This window comes from Mesoplodon bidens (assembly GCF_964165515.1).
Source record: "Mesoplodon bidens genome assembly, chromosome: 3".
Lineage (NCBI taxonomy): Eukaryota > Metazoa > Chordata > Mammalia > Artiodactyla > Ziphiidae > Mesoplodon > Mesoplodon bidens.
The window spans coordinates 156,796,012-156,816,437 of NC_138178.1; the positions used below are offsets into that span (position 1 = coordinate 156,796,012).

At 41.7% G+C, this 20,426-nt stretch overlaps 1 protein-coding gene across 5 annotated transcripts in view; it reads right to left on the minus strand.

Moving 5' to 3' along the window:
* The window catches only part of STON2 (stonin 2), a 149,808-nt gene that overhangs the window by 7,574 nt on the left and 121,808 nt on the right, over positions 1 to 20,426 (minus strand). For all 5 annotated transcript variants that reach the window (XM_081230310.1, XM_081230309.1, XM_081230308.1 and 2 more), the window contains one exon: positions 4,717 to 6,555. In XM_081230310.1, coding sequence (XP_081086436.1) covers positions 4,717 to 6,555 — 1,839 coding nt within the window. The remainder of the gene's footprint in view (positions 1 to 4,716; positions 6,556 to 20,426) is intronic.

Here is a 20,426-nt window from a genome sequence, read left to right on the forward strand (position 1 = left end):
CTAGTTCTGCTGTATCTGGAAGGCAAACTTATGGTTTGATTTTCATTTGAGGATTGTTATTAGATTGTTTGAGGGAAAAGAGTCAGAACTTAGTTCTGTGACGATCACCATTGCAGCATCGTCGTCGTTCATCAGATGTAACAGGAAACGTTTGTTGATAACTCTGAGCCAGGTACTGTGCTAAGTGCTTTATGCAGATTCTCTCCCTGTGTCTTCATAACAGTCCCTTGAGGTCATAATTATTACGTTGCACAAATGAGGAAACTTAGGCTTCGGGAGGTAAGGTCAGCTGCCCAAGGTCATAGCTAGAAAGTGGCAGAGCCAAGAACTGGACCCAGCAGTCTGACTCCCAGATGTTCTTAACCCGTTTGTCTGAGTTATAACCTCACAGTCCTCAAACCTCAAGACAGGTTTGCAGGGTGACAGGGGTGGAGAAAAAGGAAGCTGTAAGAAACCCCATAAAGCAACTCACTGTGGATAAACCGTGTGACTCTGACTTTATTATGTAACTGAAACAGCCCTTAGTTATCTGAGTTTCCCCAAATAAACAGTTCCAATTTCCTTTATTGGTCTGGGCAGGACTTTTTAATCTTGGAGCCTGAGGACATACACACCCGCTCTCCAAGGAAAACAGAGTGAAGTATTTGTTTTGCTCTGTTTCACAAATGTAACAGATTTCAATGGGTCTTTCTACAGAGTAATACTTTGGAAAATTAATTGAAAAAATTGCAGTTTTTTAGGAAAGGAATTTAAGATATATGTAGTAGTAAAAATTACATTATTTGAAAATGAATCCATTCAATTTTTTTAAATTGTGTACCACAGATGTAATTATATAGCTGTCACTTACTGAACACTTATTACAGGCCAGAGACTGTGCTAAACACTTAAAAACATGACTAATTCCATTCTTAATGAGCTAGGTGTTAATAACCCTATTTTATAAAAGAGGAAACTTGAGATTTCTCTGAAAGGTTTAAGTAAATTGCCTGAGGTCACACAGCCATTAACTTGTAGTACTGGGAATAAAACTCATTATGTAACTGACTCCAAATTATGTCCTACACTCCTCTCAATATATTGCTATAGATTTAGATCATTACGAAGTATTTAGAGGAGTTTCTTAATTTAATTCAATAGCAACCTGAACAACAGTTTTATCTAATTACCCTTGTTTACACATTGTTGGAACACTGAAAATCAGAACTTTCCACAAAACTGACCCCCCTCTTCTCACCCCACCAAAGCATATTCACAGCAAATTCTATGAAAGCAACAGTCCCTCTTGAGTTCTAGCATCAGCTAATGGATGTGTAGGGCTAGTGGACAGATAGGGAAGCACAATTTTGAAAGCTAGTATAATTTCATTCATGTTAATGAACTAATGAGCTCCCATTATATCATCTTCCTTGATGAAGCTGAGAAAATTTAATATTAAAATTCAGATTTCTATTTTTCATAAAAGGGGAATCATACTGGAATTGTTTTCTCTTCACCTGATCTAATAAGAACTGGAATTGGTTTCGCTTCACCTGATCTAATGAGAACTGGAATTCCAGCAAAGAAAGCTACGTATGCAGAACAGAATGTTTTGTTTCCTGGCAGACAATCTGGGAAAGCACAGAAACTTGTTCTGGTGCCTTCTAGGATTAAAGGAAAGCTCTTGGGATTAGGACGGGAGGGGTCCTAGGAGAGCACAGAGAGAGGGACCCTGCTGGTGGGAGCCATGTTGGAATCCAATGGCAGCTTGTTAGCCTTTTGATGGCTTGATTGGGATAAGCCTGCTGTGGCTGCAGGCCTGAGGTGCCGACAAAGCCCGGGATGCCAACCTGCTGGCCCATGCTGCCCTGCAGTCTGACCATCCTACCTGTTGGGGCTAGGGTTGCAGGGCCACTGCAGGTGGGAGCAGATGTGCAGAGGTTCAGTCCTCTTTCACTGTAAATAGAGGTGTGAGGATTACGGAAAATGGCCTATAAAAGGCACCTTCCCAAAGCTATCTCCAGACTAAGAAGAGCTCAGAAAAGGGACAGTTACTCACAGATCATCGTCAGTTCTCTGGCTTCATGGATGGGGCAGTGGATGGGGAGGGCAGGGGCTGGGCACAAAGAATACCAGCAATGGTAAGAACTTGCATTCTGACTGGAATTCAGATCCTGTACATCTCAAGTTTCCAGAAGAAGGGTGCTATTAATTTCCTGAACTGATACACAAATATATATTATTGGCCAGAAGTAGAATAAGAAGCTCTTGGGGGGATTTCATGTCTAAAAATATACAACCATGACAGCAAAAGCAGTAATTGAGTGGGGGGTAGGTTTAAGTGAGAAATATCCCCAAATATCCTTATGCTGTCTTTACGTATTTTAAAAATCATTCACAAATAAGGTTCCAGTAATCTAGAAATACATATGTAGTATATAGGCTGCATTTACTTGGCCTTGAGCCTACTTAACACTACCCCACTGGGAAGCATTAAGGAAGGTGGTTGCCGAGGACTATTTATTCCATGCCCTGCATCTGCTCCCTTTTTATTCTGGTAACAATCTTTTTTTTTTTTTTTTCTTCCTCTTCGAGAAATACTCTTCCCCAGCACTGCATGTCATCTTGGTGGTCATGTCAGTCAAAATGCCCTGTCCTCCCTTTTACTCTTGGGAAGTGTCACAAGGACAGAAAACGGCCTGTGATGGTTTGTCCCAAAGGCTGCAGCCTGAGGAGACATCCACAGGTCCCGCTATCAAGAGCTATCCTTTCTGAAGCCTGCTTGTTCCTTCAGTTCTGTGAGCTATCTATATCTTTCCAACAATTTATTTCTTTTTGCTAAAAGAAGCCAGTCAGTCTTTGCTGCTTATAAAGCCCCTCACATGGTACTTTTAAATATTTGAGAGAAAGAACTTTGAAACAAATGAGGTATGTGTGTACACACTGAGAAAACTGAAAATCTCTGTTCTCATAGTGGAAGTAACTTTGAGTTTGTGTCTGTTTTGTGTCATCTACTAAGAGGCAGCTGTGGTATGGAGAAAAAAGACCCCTGGATGTGATAAGTCATGTCACTCCCAGTCCTTAATTTTCTCATCTGTGGAACGAAGAGGTTTGACTAAGTTATCCCCAAGGTCCTTTCCAGCTCGAAAATCCAATTATTCCATAATGAAGTGATCTGAATACATGCTTAGTAAATTGCAGAGCTTAAAATTCCAGTAAGCATAAACCTGAGGTCTTTTTTCACGTCAAGCCTCTTGCGGGTTAAACAGTAATTTTCCCCGTTACCTCAGTTCTCTTCTCAAGGGCATCCGTGCCAAAGGAGAATTGAGGGTTTCTCCTTTCTGCCATCAATTCACATCGGCCTCATGGCTGAGGCGGAAATCACAGTGCTATCACCAGGAGAATACAGTGCTGATTTCAGGGAAATGAATAAGCAAGCTCAGAGAGGAAGACTTTATGTTAAAAATTCTGTCAGTTTAGAAATAGGGGGTGGCAAATCCAGCCTCAAACACAGAGGTCCAATTGCCTCTTCAGTTTGCACTGCTACACCCGGTGTCTGACAAGAAAGCCCTGGTGTGTGTCCACTGCCTGGCCTGCCTAGGGAGTTGGCCAGATCGTACTGCTTCTTGGCTTCACATTGTTTTACATTTAGGGTAACACAGCCACTCCACACTCAGAACAGGAAATGAAGACTCCAAACATACTGTTAGGATTTAATAGTAAGAGTGGAAAAAAGAATATCTGCATAAGAGAAAGACTAACCAACAGTTTTTCCAAACCTTTTTCTTTTTTTTTTTTTTTTCTGGCCCAAATACCCACTTTTTTAACAGATGAGCAAAGTTTATTATAAACAAGAAGAAAAGTGATTTAAAGGGTCACAGGATCATGGGCTTATTGCCTGCCACTGGGGTCACCCAGACTTACTCTAAGAAATAAAGCTATTAGAGCTGGTTTGATTACTCCTTAGTTTTGTCATTTCACCAAATCTCACTGGGCCCATGAGGAAAGTCATTGCCTTCAGGCTCACTCAAGCACAGAAGCACCCCTGCTAGCTGTGATCAGGCCAGCTAGGGCTGTTTTTAAACTGTCTCCTTTGTTTAAATCAAACATCCCTTCCCTTACTTTTTGTCCTTTTGGATTTCAGTCCTTTTGGACCTTCATGTCCTGGCTGGATCTTCAGTCTGATCAGAGGCTCCTTCCCCATCTCCAGATCCTGGCTCTGAACTTGGGATGTTATGATTGACAGGCCTTGCACAGGGCAACTGGAATCATAAATCTAACTCTTGGCCTGTACTGTACACATGACTGGCCATAAACTGCCTCTTTTACCTAACTTGGGGCACAGACATCTCTTCAAAACCCAGAAGCCTTCTAGGATCTGGAAAAGGATAGCTTCCAACACCAGAAAAAAACTTTAATGAGTCAGAAAAGAATACAGAATCATAAGCTGCCTTGGAAATCTGCTTAGCAGCCCAGCTGAGAAAAAGAATGCATAGTTTTATGGAAGAAGTGTGATAGTAAGAGAGTAGAAAGATGGAGTGAACTGGGTCATGCATGTTTAAGTACTTTGCTCAAATATTTTTGCTTCTCTGGTCCCCCATTCCCCCATCCCTCCCCATCATCATTCCTATCACATAACAAAGACCAGCACTTCACAGGGAAAGAGAATGGGGAACTTTGATGCCAGCTCTTTCACAACCACGTGGCGGCTTTCACAGAAGACAAAGCTCTGCCTACCTGAGTTTTTGTCAGGCAGTCGGTTTATCCTCCACACAATGGAGTTGAAGGCATGCTCATACTTCGCAGTTCCCAGAGTTACTCTCATGACAGGCTCAGAGCCAGACAAGCTAGTTGAGCCAAAACTTGCCCCCCGGTTCACTTTGGCTTTCAGAGACTTCTCCCCCAGGACACTTTCCCTGCGGAAGTTTTTCACCCACTCACTGGGCACAGGGTAGCGAACCATCACATTCTCACAGGGAACCTGAGTGAGAGGATCACAGTTAGAGGAGAAGCCAGATGACATCCTCAGCCAGCTCTGCACCTCCACCTCTGCCCCACTGATGCTTGCCACAGTCCTGAGTGTGAAAGGCAAGGTCTTCTCAGCAAATACTGTCCTGAACCTCATTAGCTCAAGTCGGCAGGCGTCCAAAGGGTTGAACAGAATAACCCGTGAGCTGTTGAATACATCCTCATCCACACACCTGTGAAAGCGGCACTCGTGGAGCTTGATCCACTTTGTGGTGGTGGTGGGCATGATGTCTTGCCGGGAAACGATTTCGTTCCCTTTGACGAGGACGTCATTGAGACCCAAGCGGCACTCGGCAAGGCCAGAGAGGAAACTCAGGATGTGGACCCGTGTCAAGACACGGTGCTGGAGAATCTGGTTGTCTCCTTTGCTCACAAGGCCAGAGAATTCATCTCGGACATCCACTGCAATCTCCTCTTCAAGGTAGTTCAAGCCAACTGTGCACAGGTCCATTGACAACACCGGCAGGTCCATGAGACGGTCCTGAACTGCACGGATGAAGCTCAGGAAGTCATCGTAATTGGTGGTGCCCAGCTTAATCACTTGTTCCCTCTCGGCCACGTGGGCCACGGCAGGTTTAGGCTGGTATTTCTTCTTCTCCTTGTAGGTGACGCGGTCTATCCGCAAGCTGTGGATCCTGCCGTTCTCATCATAGTTTTGGAGCCGGGGCTCTGAAATCTCATGGCAGATCTCCAGCTTGAACTCACGGAATGGCTTTTCTAAGCCCTTCTCGTAATACAGCTGCAGATACCCGCTGTCTGTCAGTTTGATGTAGATGGGTCCCCAGTGCCTAGAGGACATGATGTTTTTCTTCTCAGGGATCCTAAGCATCATGGGCCAACCATCCTTGGGCTGGGACAGTGCGGAACCTGGTGGGTGGTCATCTAGTTCAATCCAGGCTATTGGGTCATCATCAGGGAGTGTCGTACTCCCTGAGTGATCGGGATCCTCAATTTGGAGTCGTTTGAGTTTTTCAACAGCATCAGAGTGTGACTGGTTTTTGCTTGAATCATCAAAATTGATGGCATCCTTGTAGACGACAATGAGAGAATCTCTTTGGCTTTTGCCTGTGGTACCAGACATGGAATTGTCTTGGGAGCGCCTCTCCTGCTCTTCAAAGAAAGCGCGGAAAGGGTTTATAGGGGAAGGTTGTACATCCTGTAGAGTCTCATTCAGAAAAGGATTGGTTGCCCTCCAAAGAGGAGCCTCAGGCACGGAAGGCGGATGGTTTAAGGAGGAAATGTCCAGCTTCTGAACTTTGGAGAAGTTCATCAAAGTGCTCTTGGGACGTTCCCTCTTCTTAAATGACCCAGTTGAGTTATAAGGTACATCTGGGATCCCAGATGCAAGAGGTGGTGTTTTCGGCTTCAGAGGAGAGGTGATTGGTGGCAAAGGGCTGCTGACTTCATTGTCATCAAAAGTGACCCAGCTAGGGAAATGAGCAGAGGTCACTAGAGTGGCAGGGTGTCCGTTCACAGCTGGACTGCTGGCCTGCCAGTTGATGGCCTCCATCTCTACCTCTTCATCTTCCTGAAGAGAGGAAGAATTGTCTAAAAGGAAAAGGAGAACATATGAGGGGCTGCTATTCAGGGCCTCTAGAGGTATAGGAATGAAGGATGACTAGAATTTTATATGGAATCCAGTAAATTCCAAAGCATTTCATTACTTGTCCTCAAGTGTTTCGTCTGGGCACAGCTCTCACAGTTTTGTAGTAAGCACACCAGTTTTGTAATAAGCAGTAAGAATACAAATGTCAATATAGAAGCACTGATAGGACCCAGGTCCCTTGCAATTTAACTCTTATACATTCTCCCTTTATTTTATCGAAGTTTCTGGAATAGATTTTTTTCTTGACTCTAAAGTATGTATGCTTATATTTTTAAACATTGAAAACTACCTCCTACATAAAATGATATAAAGCTGATCTCACTGAACAAAATAAGCCATATGCTCCAAGTGCTAATATGATTGCAAATAATGTAATCGGAGAGATTTTTACCCAAATGTGGTAAATAACTATTAAAGACAAAATGTTAACATCCTTAATATGAAATAAATTTACACAAGTGAATATCAAAAATACAAAAACTTGAAATGCAGGCAAAGGACATATACAGACAACCCAAGAAAGAGAAAGGAAAAATGTCTAATAACCATGTAGAAAATGTTCAGTCTCACTAGTAATGAGAAAAATGTAAATTAAACCCCCAAAATCAGTGAAGATTTTTAAAGTTTTAGTATTCGATGAGGGTAAAGGTGCTATAATATGAACAGTAAATAGGCCCTTAATGGAACCATAAGTTGCTACAAACTCTCTGAAAATGGTTTGGCAATCTGTATTAAGGGTCTTACAAATATTCATGAACAATGACTTAGTAATCTCACCCTAAGGAAATAAATCCAAATTAGGAACCAAGTTTTGGGTGAACGTTAGGAAACTGAGGCATACGATGGAATAACACGCAGCCATTAAAACGTTTACAAGTATGTATAACATGAGAAAATCCTCCTGATGTTAATCTCTTCTTTTTCTCTAAAATACTTTTCCATCTTGGGGTTTAATTTATGGAAAAAAAAAAGATTATTACAAATAAAACTCCACCCTAGCAGGGGCTTCGAGGAAGGAGATACAGGAGTTGAGTTTCAATGCAGGAAGACCCAGACCTTTTCAGTAAAGACGCTGTGTGTCTGCTGGGGTTATGGGAAGGAGGAGGAAATGAGGCCTTTATAAAGCAAGGAGTGGATGCTGAGGAAGGAATGGCACAGAAAACCTGTACCTAGCATATAGTAAATGCTCAGTGAAGGATTGTTAATTGAATGAGTGAGAAAAGAAACTTTGCTTTGGAGCAGTTCTGTTCTCTCTGTCTCTGGAGGAATGTGTATGGGGATCTCTGCCACCATTCCACCCACTGTTTTTACTGCCAGAAATTTGGAATCAAAGAGAAATGAATACTCAAATGGTTAAGTCAAATAGTTGACTTTTCTTACCATCCTGCTAAATCTTCACAAATATCATATCCAACCACACCAAATCAGCAATGTCACATATAATTAAACATGTAATTACACATGGATGGGATGGCTGCCTCTCATCCATCTCTCAAAGTATATTTATTCAAACAAATAGCAATTACCTCTACTGAAAACATCAGTTTGAAAATATAAGCTAAATACATGCATGAGTGAGCATACATACATACCCACACTTGCCCCAGAAATATAATAAGCAAAAAGTATTTTCTATATATGCAGCATCACAAAAGAATTTCAAAGCATTTTAAAATTAAAGATGAGACTCTCCTTCAAATTAATCATTAATCCACTTTTGTAGATGCATAAGTGATTTATTTTCTAGAAAATGAAGGGAAAAGGGTCAGAAAACAATCCAGGTTTGTAGGACTTATATTTTATTACTACTACAACTGCTGTTGTTGTTGCTGTAATGAAGCCTAAAAGGAACAATGTGGCCCTGAGTAAAATACAATCACTTCCTTGGAACAGTAACTAATCCTCTCTAGAGAACTGGCAAAAGGGGTGTATCGCAAAATGCATCACTTTCTAATGAAGCAGCTCTATGTTGCTTTTGTAAGCAGCATTTCCACCCAGACAGTCTGGTATTGACCCACCCCTTGTACCAGGGATATCCTTTTTGCCTTGGAGCTCATTACTACTCCCTAGTTCAAAACGTGCCCTAAGTCCTTTTCCTTTGGAGGGTGGCTTTCTGCCAAAGCTGTTTATTCTTGCTGCTAAAGTATTCTCTTCTGTTGGGAGACTTGTCCCCAAAATAGCACTTCTCATCTTCCTCTCTCAAACCAAAAAAAGGTGGGGGGGAAGGCCTTTGTCTCCACTGAAGATAATTTTCTTACAATAAATTTGTTTTTAAGCCAAGTTACTTGAGATCACACCAAGTCCTACACAGCTGTGAAGCATTTGACTCATAATACAATTTAAATGAAGTATCTTTAAATTTTGGGGGAAATTTTTTGAATTAAATTAATTTCTAGAGATTCTACATTCTCTTAGACAGCCATCAAAAAGTTTCAAAAGACTGTTATAAAGTCTCTCCTTTGGCATTTTCATCTTCCATGATTACAACCTGTTTTAAAAATCCATCCTTTGGGATGATAGTGGGGTATAGGTCAAATTTCTGAAAATGAGAATTTGTTTTTCTACAAAATCATTTACAAAGAAAAAACATCTTAATAAAGACACTTTTATAGGGCTTCCTTGGTGGCTCAGTGGTTGAGAATCCGCCTGCCAATGCAGGGGACACAGGTTCAATCCCTGGTCTGGGAAGATCCCACATGCCACGGAGCAACTAAGCCCGTGCACCACAGCTACTAAGCCTGCACTCTAGAGCCCGTGAGCCACAACTACTGAGCCCGCCCCATGACTACTGAAGCGCAGCCAAAAAAAAAAAACAGTTTTATAGATGAAAAGCAAAAGTGATCCACAGTTCATATAGGTCATAGTGGTTCATATTTTCATATGCAAATAAAGCATTTCTTGAGGTAAACCTAAGGACCGCCAAATAGTACTTTTAAAAATTATCCCCTGTTAACACTGACTTCGCTATTTGTGAGTTCTTAATTTTTTTTCACTTATCACTGACTGAAGGACATCCTCAATTGTTTTTATAAAGGTTAAGTCATATATTTTCTGAGCCTCTTTTTATTAAAGGATGGTCTTTGAGACTTTCACGTATAAAAAAATGACAATCTGTATGTAAAATTTCTTGGGGAAAATATTTGTATCATATAAGACAAAAATTCGACCTCTTTAATATATGACAGTGTATTCTTAATAAAAATGATACACCCTCGCAATAAAATAGGATGAAAACAGACTATTCACTAATGAAGAAATATAAATATCTAATAACTCTTTGGAAAAAAGAGTTTAACCTTATAAAAGAATAAATACAGGACTTCCCTGGTGGTCCAGTGGTAAAGAATCCGCCTTCCAGTGCAGGGGACGCGGTTTGATCCCTGGTCGGGGAACTAAGATCCCACATGCCGTGGGGCAACTAAGCCCGTGCGCCTCAACTAGAGAGCCCAAGTGCTACAAACTACAGAGCCCATGTGCTCTGGAGCCTACGTGCCACAACTAGAGAGAGAGAAGCCCGCACGCTACGACGAAAGATCCCACGTGCCACAACTAAGACCCAACGCAGCCAAAAATAAATAAAATTAAAAATAAATAAATTAATTAAACATTTTTTTAAAAAAAGAATACATACAATTCTCCCTGTGTCAGAGAAACAAAGATTTAGAAAGAATAATAATCATTACTGGTGACACGTGGAAATTTACACTCTATAATGTAAGTGTTAAAAAGAAATCTTTCTGGAAGGCAATTTGAAAATTTGTACAAAAGTCTCAAAAAAAAAATCCAAGAATTCTACTTATAGGCTTTATCTAAGGAAAGAACAAGACATGTAATGATGTATATAGTGGTATGTTTATCATAGCAGTGTTTGTATCATGGAAAAATTGGAAACAAATGTCCAATAATGGGAGATTGGTTATATCAAATGTTATACACCTAAAATGGAATCTCATGCATCAGTCAAGACAATGCTGTTGATGATGTTAATTCACTGGAAACTGATCATGATATATATTGTTGAGTGAATAACAAGAGCCTACAGTGTGGAGTCAGACTGCCTGGGTTTCAATTCCGTGTCTGCAGCGTATTAGCTATGTGACTTTGGGCAAGTTGTTTAATTTCTCTGCGTCTCAGCTTTCCCACCTATGAAACTAGAAGAATATTAAATCCTACCTAACAGGGTTGCTGTGAAAATTTAATACAGATGTTAGAATTGTGTTTGGCAAATAATAAATGTTCAGTAGATGTTAGCTGCTATAACTACTGCTGCTGCTGCTACTGCTGCTAGAATGATACATATTCATGATATAAAGTGGATATATGTACTAAAAAGCTTTGTGATGTGAAAACAAATGCCTCATGTGGGGTAAGAGGTGATTTTTAAAATTCTAAGTCTGTATTCTTTCTTTTTAAAAAAATGCTGTATTGCTTACAAAATAAAGAAATATTAAAAGGTCAAAACCTATCTTTATTCCTCCCACTGATTAACCTTAGGGCAAGAAAACCAACAGCTTCACTGTAGTCCATGTTGATAATGCAGCAGTTAGATCTTTCCTAAGACACTTACGACTGGTGTGGCTGGTAAGGGAAACAATAAGGGGGAAAAAAAGTCTGGCAAATTTCTCCACTAAGAAATCAGCAAAAACTAATTATCTTCAGAACAACATTATCATCCACAATTCCGTTTTACTGACTTATTAAAATATAACGAAAACTCCAGCATCATTTTAATTACTCTCTCTTCCATATTGCTTTTAGTATTATGAGTTGGCCTCTGCCAAATAAAAGCCATGGATGAAGATTAGGTTCTTATTCTACACCACAGGGAGAATTTCCAGTACCTAAGAGCTTCCTTAATGCCTTTACTGATGCAAACTAAAGAGAAATGGTGGATTCTTTTAATGTTAGACCACTATCTATTTTAAATACCACAAAGATTAAATTAGTTGATTACAACGGCAATCAAAACCACCAAACTGAAGAAAAAGTAAGCACTATGGGGAAAAAAATCAGATTCTATGATATTTTGAATACAGCAGACAGTCTGCCATCTTCCTCCCCCATTTGTTAACCTAATTTGTTAAATGCAATGACAAGTGCAAAAATCTTATTGAGAGCTGTTCGCTGGAATTTATGAGCAGTGGCAAAAACAAATATTCTTAGATTATTGTGGTTTTCTCAACGTGAGATAACAGCCACTGTTGCAAGACAGCATACACTGTATGACCAGACTCAGATGCACAGTAGGCACTTAAATATTTGTGTAGTAATCTGCAAAGCAAGAGGAGGAACACAGAATTTTCGGGCTTGAAGAGATTTTAGAAATAATAAAACTCGACCCCTTCATTTTGCTGAGAAGACCGAGGCTCAGCGAGTTTAATTCAACTGCCCAAGATGAAATTAAAAGTCAAGTCCCACTTTTAATATTCATTAACTGGTAATTTCTTAATGCTTGTTCATTAGATGAAAATCTGGTTAACTTACTGTTGAGATTGGCAAGAGTCATCTTGACACACAACTTTTTAGGAGCTGTTGTTCAGTGGTAGAAAAGGAGTTAACTAAACAGGATTGACATTTATACAGGGAAGCCTCTGGGCATAAAGTCTTCCCCTGATCATGTGAATGTGTATGGGTGAGATAAAGGAGTTACTCATTTGAACCATATCAAGGGAGCTTCTAACTTGGATAAAATAAGCTGAGACCTGCTTAATCATCACAATACACTGATAAAAAGGAGAGTCAGGGCTTCCCTGGTGGCACAGTGGTTAAGAGTCCGCCTGCCGATGCAGGGGACACGGGTTCGTGCCCCGGTCCAGGAAGATCCCACATGCTGCGAAGCGGCTGGGCCCGTCAGCCATGACCGCTGACCCTGCGCGTCCAGAGCCTGTGCTCCGCAACGGGAGAGGCCACAACAGTGAGAGGCCCGTGTACCGCAAAAAAAAAAAAAAAAAAAAAAAAAGGAGAGTCAGAGGGTCTGAGTCTATTTATCTGTCCTTCACATTGTCGTGGAGAGGGGATGCTTTGATGCTGGTCAGAGATATCCCCAAAGTGAAGAAGTCAATTCATCAAACTACCGCTTAACCACTACTTGACAGAATCCCTATCAAGAATATTTTACACTGCATTCTGGTTTTTATTTGCTAAGAGGACCTAATAAGCAGTACTGAGCACCTTTAAATGACTGGTCCAGCTCACCCTGCCAACTCCCTCCCTGCTTATCAAGACTGACCTAATACATTTCATCACCCTTTTTTTTTTCTCATAAAAGCAAGCATCAGACTTTAAGTTTGATGAATGGCCCAGGAACATGCCCAATATCTTGTATGTTCCTAGTCTGTTCTAAATTTTTAAAATTTGGTTCTAAACTTTTGCCTGTTTTACCATTGCCCATTTCCCCATGGCTTCTTCAATATTCAACCTTTGGATCCCTGCTTTTGGCTTCTTCCTCTAACAACTGAACTTCCACTCAACTGGCTTACTGGTTTCCCTGGCTTAATTTGCCTTTCTGAAATCAGCTTCTTATGTTGCCTTAGATGAAGGCTCTATTCTCCCACCTGGGCAGAGATCCCACTGTAACCCCTTGCTGTTGTGTGACAGGCCCAACTTCAGTTCCCCAGCAGAGGTCACAGGCAAGGGGCAGGGCTGGATTCCAATATCTACGGTAAATTGAAACACTGGCAATCCATTTAATAAATTAATCTCTTAACATAAATTAATCTTTTTTTAAGAAGATGTTGGGGGTAGGAGTTTATTAATTAATTTATTTATTTTTGCTGTGTTGGGTCTTCGTTTCTGTGCGAGGGCTTTCTCTAGTTGTGGCAAGCGGGGGCCACTCTTCATCGCGGTGCGTGGGCCTCTCACTATCGCGGCCTTTTTGCGGAGCACAGGCTCCAGACGTGCAGGCTCAGTAGTTGTGGCTCACGGGCCTAGTTGCTCCGCGGCATGTGGGATCCTCCCAGACCAGGGCTCGAACCCATGTCCCCTGCATTAGCAGGCAGATTCTCAACCACTGTGCCACCAGGGAAGCCCTAAATTAATCTCTTAACATTTTATATATCAGGGCATCTCAGAGACTTAACTAGTGATGATACCTGCTGACCTAACCTAACCTAACCTGTGTTTTATTTATTTTTTATTGCCATAGCAAAAAGCCCCCTGCATTTCCTTCCCATCCTAAACTATTTTCCGAGCCCACCAAAGAGGAGTAAACAAAGAGGAGTTTCTAGGGTCTGAGCCCTTTTGGATGGACTGTGAAACTCTCTGCTTAATGGCCCGTCAAACTCTTCTATGACGTGACAAGATAGTGGAAAGGGCTCTTTTGGTTCAGAAGCTTAAAAGAGAAGGGAGTAGCATCCAGATGTTACTGTCAGGGAGAACGTATGGTAGAGGCAAGGAAAAAAAGGGGTCTTCATCCTGACTCTGATTTGAGCATAGTTCTTATGCCTAGGAAGTGCCAGCGCTGGGGACCAGGAAAAGGACTGCCTGGAGGGGCACTGGGTAAGTTCCTAGTAACAGTGGCAAGCCTACAGTGCTCGTGCCCTTACTGTGACCAGGACAGGTCACTCCCCGGGACTGCCTGTCCCACTGCCACAGTGGAAGTCTCACTTGCATGTGCCCCCAGGTCCCTACTCACTATTCACCTGGTCACCACGTGAGGACACACCGCAGCAACAAGCCAGGATTCTTGTAAGCTCCAAGGAACCACTGGACCCCTAAGCGGGTGAGGGAACAGACAGGGTCCTGGACTTGAGTGAAGAACTACGGTGAATCAGTATGCCCTAAATTAGGGTTAAAAGGGACTAAACCATGCGTGCTGTTACATTTGGTCAGAGATCTCAGTTTTTAAGAGCCTCATCACTCTTATATGAACAGGTAAAATCAGGTTTCACGTTTCGCAGGATGATCCCCAAATTCTGGAACTTCTGAGGAAGGTAAAGACATATCTTACTACTTTTACCATTTCTTAACTGCAATAGTAAGAAACAGAGAAAAGGACCAGACTTACGAAGGATTAGGGAGCACCCAAGGATAAGGGCTTGACTGTCCTGGTTATGTTGGTGAGTAACAGAAAACAGACTATGCCTCAGAGAGGATGTCAAAGCGGCCAAATGGAATTAACCTAGAGGTTTCAGTCTCACCAATGGCTTTGTCATCTCCCTCTCTGCTCCCTTCAATACATGGGTCTACTTTTTTTTTTTTTTTCTTGCGGTACACGGGCCTCTCACTGTTGTGGCCTCTCCCATTGCGAAGCACAGGCTCTGGACGCACAGGCTCAGCGGCCATGGCTCACGGGCCTAGCCGCTCTGTGGCATGTGGGATCCTCCCAGACCGGGGCACGAACCCGTGTCCCCTGCATTGGCAGGCGGACTCTCAACCGCTGCGCCACCAGGGAAGCCCCATGGGTCTACTTTTAACTGGTACTAATGTCCTGCCAAATCAGTCTATGCCCCTACAGAGCTGGGACTCATCATCCTCTTTACATATAATACTTCTAACTCTGACGTCCACTGCATGGGTCATGGAGCACCTGCACCATGGGCATGGACCCCTGCCTACTTATTCTGGGGGTGGAGCTTGGGAGTCTCACCTGCTTGGAAGTGTCTAACCCTGATGAACTTACACACTTCAAGCACACACAGCAACGCCTTCTTTCCCTTCACTGTCCTGAAACAGTTACAGGCAGAGCCATTCTACTGTAGACCAGATTCAAAGTCTGATCATTTTGAACCTTAGCGATGGGAAGTGCTACTTCTCCACAGCTGATTCTGTAAATTTGGTCAGGGGGCAAAGAAACAGCGCTGGGGGCTCTCATGCATTATTACATTTGCTTGTGTACATGTGTGTTTATTGGGAATGAGAAGAGCAGGCATTCTGACTGAGTCTGTGTCAGGCCTATCTTCCATCTGTTAACTTGGCTAGGCTATAACACACCTTCCAGGAGGAATTCAAAAGGTCTGTTGGGATGGGGGTATAGTCAGCTGGGCTAAGGTCACCCATAGAAAGGTTAGGGGCAATTCTTGCAAGCTGAAAGGATCCGTACAAATGATCTCCTCTCACCTATACTACTCAAAGCTCACTGCTCTTTATGTGGATTTTCCAGCAATGGCAACAACAACAAAATAACCAAACAGCTACTGTATGCAGTAAGCCACTTCTTTTCAACTGAGTTTCGAGTAGGTAATTTGATTTCATTTTAGTACTTGTCCAGCTCCCTTTTAGTTACCAAGATCAAAGGAGACATTCTTACAGACTGACAGTAGGTGCGATTTATAAACTGTAAACGTATCAAGTTAAAATAACCTAGTAGGAAAACAACTAATTTCTAGCATGACAACAGATTTATTCTAGGAGGTAGAGATCTCTTTGTACTCCTGAACCTGTCAAGTTTTTCAGAAGAACTCATAAGGCAAACAGTGAAAAGCTATTTCTAGATGATTCATACACAGACTCAGTACTTTTCCTGACTTGCTCCAGGACGCTCACCACCCAGCATATATACACCAGTGTCTCCTGGGTGGACACAAGGCCCATAATAGAAAAGACAGCTTAAAAGCGGCTTGTACTAATGCTGGCTTGAGCTCCAGGCCCCATGATTGTCTTCACCACCTATTTTGTGCCACTGCAGGCAGCAGAGGGGAAAGCTTGGACTGGGGCTCTGGAGTCAGATTGACCTGGCCCTGCTTTAGAAAACTGTGTGATCTTGGGCACATTACTTAACCCTCTCTAAACTTCATATTTATCACCTCTTAAGGGGGAATAATAACAGTACCCACTTTGTAGAGTTGTTGTGAGGGTAGCAGAGATCGTTAAAGGACACTGAATTTAATTAACCCATAGCACAATAAATGTTAGCTATCACAATAAAAAATACGTAAATATTATTATTATTTCAGAATTCTTAAGGAAGCAAAAAAGAGGAGAGAGGGGAAGAAGTGGGAGAAAAAAAATGCCTTTGAAGTTTCATTAGAATCAAGGGAAAGTGGGACGGAGAAAGAAAGAAGAATGTCTGTCTCAGGTTATGAGTCCATGAATCCAAATCTTTCCATAATTATTGCAAAGGCTTGGGAATTACAAGAGATGTGAGAGTCTACATTCATGAAGTCACTGTGATTATAACAAAACAGCACTAGAATCTACCACATAACAGAAGTGCTAAGTCATGAGTACACTTTGGTCAAGATAGGACACGCAACTTTCTATTACCCCTAAGAATTGCCTTTGTAATTGCTGGGCAGGTCTAAGACGTTACAGTATTCCAGAGAAGCAGTCCCCAGAGGAGAGCAGTGCACCCAAAGAGGTACAGGATGATCCACTGGGGTGGAGGGAGAAAATATCAGAACTTCTATTTTTGTTGACTTTTTTTAAAATTAATTTTTATTGGAGTATAGTTGCTTTACAATGTGTTAGTTTCTACTGTACAGCAAAGTGAATCAGCTATATGTATATATATATATATCCCCTCTTTTCTGGATTGTTGACTTTTTAACCCATCCTTTAAACATTTCTAACTTTTGTTTATATGTTAGAAACCATATACTAAAATACTTGTTTGTAATTTATAAATATAGTTATAATATAGTATATTTATAAACATACAAATATTAGAGGCTCATGATCAACCCTTTGGAGAATCACGACCAAACATTCGGAGAAGGCTAGTTCAGTGCACTAGGCCTATTTCAAATACTCAGCATGGGTGCGCACACACACAAAGCTATCACCTCTTCCCTGTCCTCTGTAAGAGTTGGCCATTGTAACCAGAAAAATGGCCTTGGTTGTCAGTCCAAAGGGAAAAAGGTACTTTGGCAAATAAGAAGGATCTATTACTCCCTTAAACTCTCCCATTATTTGGGCAATAATTGACTCTTACATGCTCCAGCTTCCTGGTGGCCACGCTAACAACCTATCCTGGCCTTTCCATGTTGCTCTGAATCTAGCTAAGCATGACTTGACCACCACCCACCTTGCTCTCTAGAAAGTTTTAAAACCAGTCTTCCAATTCTGCAAAAAATTATAAAACTGACCTGAACAAATAACTATTGGAGCTGCTGCCAGTGCCAAGGATTATGCGACCTCACTATCACAACAAAGGTCTTTTGATGTCCCTTTCTTGGTTATACACTTGGTGCCCAATAAATACATAGCAATGGAAGGAAGAGGGGCTGTCTGTGAGATCTTGACCCATGCCAGGGTCATCACTAGCTTTATAGCAAATATCTATTGGATTAAATGCTTTAACTCTCCTATTGCTTAAATAACAGGTTGAGACTGTTACTTTTGCTTTCAATAAGTCTTAGAGGAAAAGTCAACCCACACGATTCAGAGGGGAAGAACAAAGTCGATACAGCAAACAATATACAGGGAAGGAATACTGTATTACCTTCCCTGCATCCCTCCCCTGCTACTTGGGGTAACAGCATCACAACTGAACTTTTCTCCTCTCGTGCATGTCTTTCTGAAGTGTCCGTGAAGGTGCCCCACCCAGGATGCATATGACCCAAGAAAAGTCAGAATCTTGTTGGAAATTTTGAATGGACTAACTCAAGTGCAGGAAAGTGGTGGGAGCTGAGTTATTCAGGTGGAAGCACCCTGAAGAGTCTGCACATAGGTCCTTGCTGACTTGAGCCTGAAGGATGCTAAGGTTCCCGACCATCTGTGGGAGACAGCAAAAATGGCCACAGCTTCTTCCTTCCTCTATCCATGCTCTTGGGCAGTCCCCCAAACCCCGCCACATTGACTCTGAGCTAGGGCATGTGATTACATTGACTCTGAGCTACAGCATGTGATTTGCTTTAGTCAAGATCAAATACATCACTAGCAGAAGCTTGAAAAGTGCTTGCATGCTGCGGCTTGCCCTCTTTTGCTCTACTTGGAACCCCAAGACCATCATTCAAACAAGCCTACAGGGAGATGAGTGACCACATGGAGAAGTAAGGCGCCCTAGCCAACCAGGCAGCTGATCGCAGACGCATGAGTGAGTGCCTAAGGAGATCAGCTCAGCCTAGTATAGACAGGGAATTGCTCAAGCTTGCCCAGATTGCTGATTTGCAGCATCTTGAGCTAATAAACAAATAGTTGTTTAGGGGGGCCACTAGTTTTCAGGGTGGTTTGTAACATAGTAAAAGCTGACACACCAACTTCCTGAAGCTTGAGTTTTCAGCTTTTCTTCTGATTCTGTAAACAACTATATCCTTAAAATAAATTCCTTTCACTTAAAGGTAGTACAGTTGGCTTCTGTTCCTTGCAATCCAAGCTCCTTAGCAACCAGGCGGAAGACAGATGAAAAGATCTTTGTAGGAACCATGGGCAGACATAAATTCCTAGAACCTTCCAAACTTGTCTGGCTACTGAGCAAAAATATTTCCATTTTATTGCTCCTCTTTACTCTCCCTTGCTCTTTTCACAAGGAAATAGAACAGTATTCTTCTTGCTTATATAATACAAGACACTCACTTCGAACTCTGTAAGTTTGGAAGGAAGGAATTTTAAGACTCTCATCCCTAGAATTGTCATCTTTGGCCCAGGTCACCCTAGGCATAAACAGGTAGCAAGTGGAGAGGCCTTGAGGGCATTGTCAAGTGGTCAAGAGTACGGACTCTAGCTTCAGGCTGGCTCATATCCTGGCTACTCCAACTCCTCGCTCTGTGACCTTGGGCAAGTTACTTAATGCAGGCTTCAGTTCCCTCAACTCTGAAATGGAGATAATAATAGTACTTACCTCTTAAGTTGTGGTGAGGACTGAGTTAATGTATTTCACGTTTGCATAGCAAACATTATATAAATATTTAGTAGTGTTATTATCACAATTATTCCTTAGAGTCCAGGTACCCTTGGGGAAGATTTTGAAAAGAGACATTTGGCATTGCGGGAACTTTGATAAAGCCACAGAACAGAAGGTTTTATTTCTAGTCCTGGCTCTGCCAAAAACCCCCTGTGGTCTTGGGTAAATCTCTCTGTGCCGTTTCCCCATTTAACATGGGATAATCATAATCCCCGTTCTAGTTTGGAAGCAAATATGAAATAACACATGTAAACATGCTTCTAAACATTCAGAAGTGCTCAACCACTGTTTGGTAAGGCCTGTGATTACTTTTCACATAGTGAGGTAGTTTTAGGTTCCAAGTGAGTCCTACAATTCTTCACGCTGTGGGAGTGGGTCTGAGGTGGGCAGTTATTGCATTTTAGAGATAGAAGACCATAAAAATGCAGAAAGCAGTCTTAGAATAAAGACTTATTTACAAAGATATTAAACCAAAACTTGTGTGTTGAGAGGCTTGGTTACATATCAGATCGAAGAGGCCATGGCCTTTTCAAAAGTCTCCCAGAAACTGTTAAGTGTTTCTAAGAAGGGAAATGAAATCAAGTAACTAGAGAACAGAGGAAAGTAGAAGGACAAGAACACTTTCATACCTTTATACATCCTGAACTGATAGATGTCCTTTAATTGACTTGCTCCCCAACTGTCCCAGGGACCAAGGTTGAGTGTTCTTTGCCTCAGCTGGGGACAACTCAAGGTTTAAGGCCCACAGAACCTAATGTCCTCCCATGTGAGTTCATTTTAAAACAAACCATTTTTCATGAATGTTTCAGTCACCAAGTTCTAAAGTAAATAAATTTTGTTTCTATAATACAAAGAAGGTAAAACTTTTTGATAATTTTAAGAAAGAAGTTGTATTTTAGAAAACTTGGATGGTGCAGAAACACATACAGACAATTGAAAGCACCTGAATCTTGCTGCCACCTGAGATGATTGATGTCACCATCATAGTGTGCTTCCTTCAAGCTCTCTCGTTCTGCACATAACACATTCACG